The 8,975-nt window shown below is 38.8% G+C and overlaps 1 protein-coding gene across 1 annotated transcript in view; it reads left to right on the forward strand.

The window, feature by feature from the left end:
* The window catches only part of LOC148148294 (palmitoyltransferase ZDHHC19-like), a 48,882-nt gene extending 44,579 nt beyond the window's left edge, over positions 1-4,303 (forward strand). Inside the window, exon 9 of the mRNA XM_087993239.1 lies at positions 2,933-4,303. Coding sequence (XP_087849365.1) covers positions 2,933-3,048 — 116 coding nt within the window. The 3' untranslated portion in view covers positions 3,049-4,303. The remainder of the gene's footprint in view (positions 1-2,932) is intronic.
* Positions 4,304-8,975: the final 4,672 nt, after the last annotated feature.

Consider the following 8,975-nt stretch of genomic DNA (forward strand, 5'->3'; position numbering starts at 1 on the left):
CTTCTTCCATAGAAAAATAAAAGCAGATTGTGATTCACAGTGAAACGTTTCTGGAAGGAATAAGGTTGTGTCCAGCAGGAAGCTTCCATTTTTCAACTCAGAACTCCCAATGTGTCTGCAACTTCCAATTATGAACCAGTGCTTTCTAGTGCACTGCATCAGAAATTCCACTGAAGAAGTCTTTATAATGAGAATGCTATGAGAATGTCAAGATCAAATTAGAAAGGACTTAGAACCACATGAGTTAGTCAAATGTTAGTATTAATGTGTAAATCTGATTTATTTTAAGAAGTTTTTGATTAAATTGATAACAGGAATTCAGTACATGTAATGTTTATGGATTGTCAGAAGGTGCTGCTCATGTGTATAACAAGAAGTTCTTTAGAAAAACATAGTGGTATCGTAAAAGAGAGAACCTAGTAGTATGGATAAATTTGACAGACAGAAAGCTTTTAGGTAAATGGTGCTACCCAGCTTGGATAGTGACATCTCCCAGGAATCATTGCTGAGTCCATTAATTTTCTTGGTGCATATGGATCATTTGAATTTACATCAGCAATACAATATCAATATTTGTTGATTACTTAAAAAGTAAAAGCTTTACTAACCCTGAGAAGGACTATGAAAGACTTCTGTTGGTGACATGAGCCATCAGGTGGTAAGGTGACTTTCTACGAATTAGTGTGAAGTAAGTTCTTTTTGTACACAGAACAAGGAATGCAGGTAGATCCTGTATGGAAAAACACAGAGATCTGAATAGTTGAAAAGAACTGAAACCTCAAATAACATTTCTCTGAAAAAATAAATGCAGATCAATCAAGATCCAAAAGAGGTCAAAGGAAGTGGGGTCTTATAAGTCGAGCCACAGAGACCAAAAGTGCCACAACATTTGTGTATGGAGTCTGGGTTTTATGTTATTAAATCCATGTAGACTACACAAAGTGATGATGCTGCAGTTGTTATAAAGATAGACTTGAGATGTCAACTACTTCTAATGGGGCAAAGGTAGCAGGAAAAGTATTTGAAGTTTTTGAACTTATAAGAATGTTGAGATAGTGATTGAAGGTATAGCTATTTTCTTTAGTGAGGAGAGTAATGATAAGAGAATATCAACTTAAAATTAATATGAAAATGTGGAAAGAATTGAGGAAACAACATAGATAAAGCAGTGCCAGTTCAGTGCGGTTTATTTTAAGGGCAACATGGATAAATATTTGATGCTGATAATAATGTAAGGCTAAGTGAAGAAAGCAAGGCAATGCAATTAATTTTCAATTGTTCCAGTAAAAAGCCTGCACAGATGTGTTGGGCCAATTAACCACAAACATATGTGAAATGTCTAGCAACTTTATTTTACAACCAAAGGCTTCTGTAGGTCATTTTTGCCTCTACATCTATCTAATTACAGTGCGTCCACTGCCATCAGCAATTAAATGAACAATATATGAAGGTCAGGACAGAATATTTTTACAAAACTGTCAGATGTCAGCTTGTTTGTCATTTGTGTAATGTTTATGTATTCAACATTGCTTTCTTTATTAACACAACTTCAGCAAAGGCATTATACAATAAAATTATATTTTTTATGATGATACCAAATTGTATAATCTGAAAGTTCATATTTGCAAATGAAATATTTCTACACCATTGCTCCTTTTTGATCACATTACTTTTAGAAAAAAACAACATATTTAACATCAAATATCACCATTGCAGGTACTACAGGTCTTCAATTGGGATGAATGCTGTAGAGCTTTAATGAAATAGTAAATATTGACTCATTCCCCTTTATCATCACAGTTTCCAAAAATGTCAAACAAAATGGGAATCATAATTGGGATATAGGCAGAAGTATCACTAAAAGGAAAAACATCCAGTGTGCAAATGATAATGCAAGACATGGTCCTTAATTTATGCATAAAATGGCACACACTGCAACACTCAACACTCAAAGCAGAGTACAAGAACAAGACAAAACTGACACTTTTAGAATGTATAAGCACGGGGAGGAAAATATCTTCTTTTAACTTGCAGAGAAATCTCACGTTTGGGGTTCCAGGTGTTTGTGGCTTTCAGGTCAAGAAACCAGGAAAAATGTGCTGTAGCATTTAATTGCAAGGTTCCTTTAAATAAACAGGCTGGAGGCCTTTCAGGAGGGAAACCTGCTTCACATGCTCAAGGCCTACAAAACCAGCTTTGAAGTTCTGACAAAGATCGTGAGACAGAGGTTTATTATTTCTCAGTGGCGGGAGGGGGAGCTGCTAATTTGAAAAGTGGGGATGTTCCAGATCATGGTGAGCAGTCCTGATTGCAGGCTGGGGTGAAGGCTAGATTTCAAAGGTTGGTCTCAATTCTGTGATGGGGTAATGTCTGGAATGTCGGAAGTAGCCCCAAATTTGGGAGGGGATTAATGTTGATCTGCAGGAAGAGCCCTTATTGAAGGGGCTGTTCATGCTGTTTGGGGAGCACAGTTCAGTGGTGATCAAGAGTGGGGGCAGATAGATTGTTGTGACAAGGTCAGTGGCTTCCTGAGTAGAAGTTTGGGCCTGGAGGAAGTACTGCTGTTCCTTCTGTCCCATAACCGATGCTGTAAAGACAACCCTACTTGTCTTCTTGCAGCTGCCAAGTTGCAAGAGGCCTAGGAAGCCCAGCTGACAGTAATTAAAACAGCATGGCTGTTAATACTAAGGCACAAAGACGTCTTTATAACATTTAAATTATGAGTAGATTAATCACCTTCATGTGGGCAGGTTCAAAGTGTGCTCAAGCTTCTGTTCCAGTGTTTTTACATTTTAACTTTTGACATGACTGCAACTGTCCCATCCCCATTTTGGGGAGTTATGATTCTGTCCTCTGAGTGTCCTTCAGAGATTAATAGTTTGCTTATCCCACCTTGAAATAAACAAGCACTGCAGCCCCTTATCTTTTACAGATATACAGAAAGTCGATCCCAGTTCCGCCTTGGAGAACAACAATTGGACTTTGAAGATGAATGAAAACAAGTTAACACCAGCCATCAGTTACATCCTTAATGAGAGTCGTGTTTAAAAAGCCATACTTAGCAAACCTCCAATCCTACTTCTTTTAAACTAATTTACTCAGCAAATGTGTAACATTCATTTTACTACTCAGAATACAGAAGTAAACTACAATTCTTTCATCAAGTATTTATCCTGAAATAATCATCCCATTACTGATTTTAGTCCGGATTTAAATAATGATTTGATAGTTTGTCTTTTGATTGTACATCAAACTTACAGAGAATTTTTATGACAATGAGGCAAATGAAGTACTTTTTCCTATGTTCTTTTAAGTCTACTTATTCAATTATTACTTCCTAAGCATGAGTCCCAATCTTTTTAAATGTGTCAGGCATGAGATGTGAAGGTGTGAAATGACATGACTTTCTCCTGCCATACACTTTGCACTTTGAGTTTTCTTTAAACTGTAAATATGTCATGACCACAGAGCCAACAGTAAGGTTAGACAATTCTGTCTTGTATCATTTCATGATTTCTATGATCTATGATATTACCCTGTTGAGAATCGTAGAGACAAACCCACATCATATTATTCACAGTCTTCTGTTTTCAGGACAGTTTGTTGCACAGATTTACAAATCTTCATATTAATAAAGCCACACGCAAAGAGTATAAGACTGATGTCACTAGTCAGCATAATGGTCGTTGCCATTAACATTCTCCAAGGTCAGCAGCTGTCACCTTGAGCTGCTAAAATATTTTACTTTCCAAAGAGCATCCCAGCAAGTTAGAAGAAGTCAAACCTTTTTCCAAAATATGTGACATTCTGATTGATATCGCAGAAATAATTTCAGCTGGTCATACAGATTAGTTTGACAGCTCGTGTGGCTTTAAAGTAAAGGGATTTTGTTCACCTTGATATTGCTCATCCATCACAAAATAAAAAATCAGAATAATAATTTCCATTTAACAGTAATATTAATAAACAAAATGTAAAATGCAAAACTCAGCATCCAATTTGAAAAGGATCCTATTACTGTGTGAAGATTGTTCGAATAATTGCAAGTTGTAATTGGTAAATGACACAAAGCTTGACTTCACATCCCCTCTGCATGAACTCATTTGGGCCAAATTTGGTCATATGAAAAATCCCAGACGTTTCCTCTAAATATCCAAAATGCTATCTTTATATAAAGTGTATATAATTGAGTATGTGTAAAGCTTTACAGTAAAACATATTGTTCCAGCTCTGAAAGTTTGCTAAGAATTATGATATGCACTCCTTTAGTGTAGCTGAATTAATAATTGAATGAATAAATGCCTGTTTTGAGACATTTGTAACTTTCGTGTTTAAACATTTGCTCTTATGTTAGCTGACAAGATGTTGATTGAAGCCAAAGGAAATGTTGTTTATTAGTATTTCCTGGACATTGACTGTTGATGTATCATTAGAAAATTACAATTTCTAAAACTCATGAGGCTAATTATGGATTTGGATTTTATTCTCTCACTTGTAAAAGAGAGAAGTAGCTAATTTATTACTATATAAAAAAACTTAACTTTCCTACCATTTGTAATTATGAAATTGAATATAGCATGTAGGTTTATAAACAAACACTTTATGAACTATTATTCATTTAACATTACACCTCCACCCTCATTAATTCCATCTTGAAGGCCTTTGAAACAGTTTGCATTTATTCTTGGTGCATGGCTTGCTTTTATTAGTTTTCAAAAGCTGCTTCTCTTCCTTGTTCAGGAACTTCATGGAGAGGCAAAAGCAGCTTACTTTTCAAGAGATATGTTAAATGGTTATTTCTTCTTCTCCTGTTAGAATATGCTTGTCTTACATAACAGTTCCCTCCTCTTCCTGCCTTTGTCAGCAGGTGGGGAATCAAATAAGCAGAGTCATGGTGAAAAAATAAGAACTGAACATTTTGTTGCCAGTAGGTGTGAGCAGTGAAGTGGCCTGCTTCCTATTGGCTCTTCAGCTTTAATAGGCTATCCATTATTTAATTGGAAGGCAAGCCTGTCCCTGTGGCCCTTAATTGAGCAATTTAGGGGAGATAGCAGCTCGGTGACATTCCCCATATAGTGCAGTCTCCCTCTCCCATCTGCTATACATTTGACCCTGACATTAGGATCCGGAACTCCACATGGAAAATCCCAACAAATTTGAGGTGTCAGTTGAGCATCCAGAAGTAAATTCTCAGATGTTATAAATGATGAATTTTTACTTCTTCAATCAATTGAATCACCACTCCATTAGATAAGATGATGCAATAGATTATGCTCTGGCTTTTACCTGTGTCGTTCCAGTTCCAATTTAGCCTGACTTGGAGGAACATCTATTGTAATTAGCTTTCAATCTGAAACTAGTTGGAGGTTGCTCTGCAAGTTGTTAACAGTAATGTGCTTCCAGAAGTAGTTTACTACCCTAATCAGAGCAGTAAAGGTGAGACACATTCAACTATATTCTGAAGTGTGTATAAGTCCCTTGCCAAGTTTCTTCCAACACATTACTCTCCATACATAATTAACCTTGAAGATATATTGAACCAAATGAGGAGGTGAGTGGACAATAAAGAGGTAGTAACTAAAGCCTGTAAAGAATTATATAATGAAGTTAGCATGACTAAGGGGAAGATTATGCAGGAAGCAGCTGATGAAAACAAAGTGACAGGTGGTCTGAGGTGCATTTGCTTGACTACAATAAGTATAGTAGGTAAGGCTGATGAACTTAGGGCTTGGATTAGTACCTGCGAGTATGATGTTATTGCTATTTCTGAGACTTGGTTGAGGGAAGAGCAAGATTGGTGGTGACATGGTGGCTCAGTGATTAACACTGCTGCCTGGCAGTGCTAGGGACCTGGGTTCAATTCCAGCCTCGGGTGACTGCCTGTGTGGAATTTGCACATTCTCCCTGTGTCTGTGTGGGTTTCCTCTGGGTGCTCTGGTTTTCTTCCATGGTTCAAAAATGTGCAAATTAGGTGAACTAGCCATGGTAAATTGCCCCTAGTGTTCAGGGATGTGTTGGCTAAATGGCCTGTTTCCACACTGCAGGGATTCTATGATATTCTTTGGGAGCTAAAAATATCCCAGGATATAGATGCTTCCGGTAGGATAGAGAGTGAGGTAAAAGGAGTTGCATTACTGGTCAGAAAGGATATCACACCTGGGCTGAAGGAGAGCACTATGGAGGACTTGAGCAGTGAGGTAATATGGACAGAGCTCAGAAATAGGAAGGGTGCAGTAACAATGTTGGGGCTGTACTGCAGGCCTCCCAAAAGCGAGTGTGAGATAGAGGTACAAATATGTAAACAGATTATGGAAAGATGTAGGAGCAACAATGTGGTGATGATGGGAGCTTTTAATTTTCCCAACATCGACTGGGATTCACATAGTGTTGATGGTTTAGATGGAGCAGAATTTGTAAGTAGCGTCTAGGAGGGTATTATAGAGCAGTATGTAAATAGTCCAACTTGGAAGTGGCCATACTGGACTTGGTGTTGGGGAATGAGCCAGGCCAGGTGGTTGAAGATTCATTGGGGGATTACTTTGGGAAAAGTGATCACCATTCCATAAGTTTTTAAATACTCATAGACAAAGACGAGCGTCACCCTAAAGGAAGTGTGCTAAATTGGGGGAAGGCCAACTATAGCAAAGTTCAGCAAGAGCTGAGGAATGTGAATTGGGAGAAGTTATTTGAGGGTAAATCCACATTTGACGTGTGGGAGGCTTTTAAAGAGAGGTTGATTAGAGTGCAGGACAGATGTGTCCCTGTGAAAATGAGGGATAGAAATGGCAAGATTATGGAACCATGGCTGACAGGTGAAATAATGAGACTAGCTAAGAGGAAAAAGGAAGCATAAGGTCTAGGCGACTGAAAACAGGTGAAGCTTTGGAAGAAAATCAGGAAAATAGGACCAATCTGAAACGGGGAATTAAGAGGGCTAAAAGGGGTCATGAAATATCTTTAGCAAACAAGGTTAAAGAAAATCTCACAGCCTTTTATTTGTGAAAAGGAGCAAGAGGGTAACAAGGGAAAAGGTTGGCCAACTTAAGGACAAAGGAAGGAAGTTATGTGTGAAATCAGAGAAAATGAGTGAAATTCTTAATGATTACTTTGTATCGCTATTCACTGAGGAGAGGGTCATGATGGATGTCGAGGTTAAGGATAAACGTTTGATTACTCTAGGTCAAGTCAGCATAAAGACGGAGGAAGTGTTGGGTATTCTAAAAGGCATTAAGGTGGACAAGTCCCCAGATCCAGATGGGATCTATCACCGGTTACTGAGGGAAGCGAGAGAAGAAATAGCTGGGGTCTTAACAGATATCTTTGCAGCATACTTAAAGGAGGTGGAGAATTGTAGATGTGTCCCATTGTTTAAGAAGGATAATCCAGGTAATTATAGACTGGTGAGCCTGCTGTCAGTGGTAGGGAAGCTGTTGGAGAAGATACTGAGAGATGGGATCTATTTACGTTTGGAAGAAAATGGGCTTGTCAGTGATTAGCAGCGTGGTTTTGTGCAGGGAAGGTCATGTCTGACCAACTTAATAGAATTATTTGAGAAAGTGACAAAATTGAGTGAGGGAATGCCTGTAGATGCCATATGCATAGATTTCAGTCAGGCACTTGTTAAGTTTTCCCCATGGCAAGCTGATGGAGAAACTGAAGTCACATGGGGTCCAGGGTGTACTGGCTAGGTGGATAGAGAACTGGCTGGGTAACAGGAGACACAGTAGGAGGGGAAGGGAGTTTCTTAAAATGGAGAAAGGTGACCAGTGGTGTTCCACATGGATCCGTGCTGGGACCACTGTTGTTTGTGATATACATAAATTATCTCGACCAAGGTATAGGTGGTCTGATTTGCAAGTTTGCAGATGACACTAAGTGTGGTAGAGTAGCAGGTAGTGAAGGGGACTTTCAGAGAATATAGCAGAATATAGATAGATTGGAGAGTTGAACAGAGAAATGGCAGATAGTTTAATTCAAGCAAATGTGAGGTGAATTTGAAAGATCCAATTCTCGAGCGAACTATACGGTAAATAGAAAAGACCTGGGGAAAATTGATGTACAGAGATATCTGGGTGTTCAGGTCCATTATAACCTGAAAATGGGCAATGCAGGTCAATACAGTGGTCAAGAAGGCATATGGCATGCTTTCCTTCATCAGATGGGGTATTGAGTATAAGAGTTGGTAGGTCATGTTACAGTTGTATAGGACTTTGGTTCAGCTATATTTGGAATTTGGCTACAGTCTGGTCGTCACATTGCCAAAAGGATGCAGATGCTTTGGAGAAGGTGCAGAGGAGGTTTAGCAGGATGTTGCCTGGTATGGAGGGCACTAGTTATGAAGAGATTTGAGTAGATTAGGATTATTTTCATTAGGAAGACGAAGGTTGAGGGGGGACCTGATTGAGATCTACAAAATCATGAGAGGTATAGACAGGGTGGACAGCAAGATACTTTTTCCCAGAGTGGGAGACCTCAATGACTAAGGGTCACGAGTTCAATGTGAGAGAGGAAAAGTTTTTAAGGGAAATGTGTGGAAAGTTTGTTATGCAGAGGTGGTGGGTACCTGGAATGTGTTGCCAGCGGAGGTCTAGAGGCAGGTGTGATCGCATCATTTAAGATGTATCTAGACAAATACATGATTGAGCAGGGAGCAAATGGATACAGATCCTTGGAAAATAGGCAACCGGTTTAGATAGAGGATCTGGATCGGCACAGGCTTGGAGGGCTGAATGGCCTGTTCCTGTGCTGTAATTTTCTTTGTTCTTTTTTTCTGTAACTTGCTCATTCCTTGAACTCAAATAGAATAGAAAAGTGTGAAGTGATTCGCTTTGGAAGATCAAATTTGAATGCAGAATACAGGGTTAAAGGCAGGATTCTTGGCAGTGTGGAAGAACAGGGATCTTAGATCCCTCAAAGTTGCCACCCAAGTTGATTGGGTTGTTAAGGTGTATGGTATGTGGCTTTCATTAGGAGGG

The sequence above is a fragment of the Chiloscyllium plagiosum genome, unplaced genomic scaffold (genome assembly GCF_037043375.1).
Source record: "Chiloscyllium plagiosum isolate Xiang-an unplaced genomic scaffold, Cpla_swu_hap1 HiC_scaffold_13, whole genome shotgun sequence".
Lineage (NCBI taxonomy): Eukaryota > Metazoa > Chordata > Chondrichthyes > Orectolobiformes > Hemiscylliidae > Chiloscyllium > Chiloscyllium plagiosum.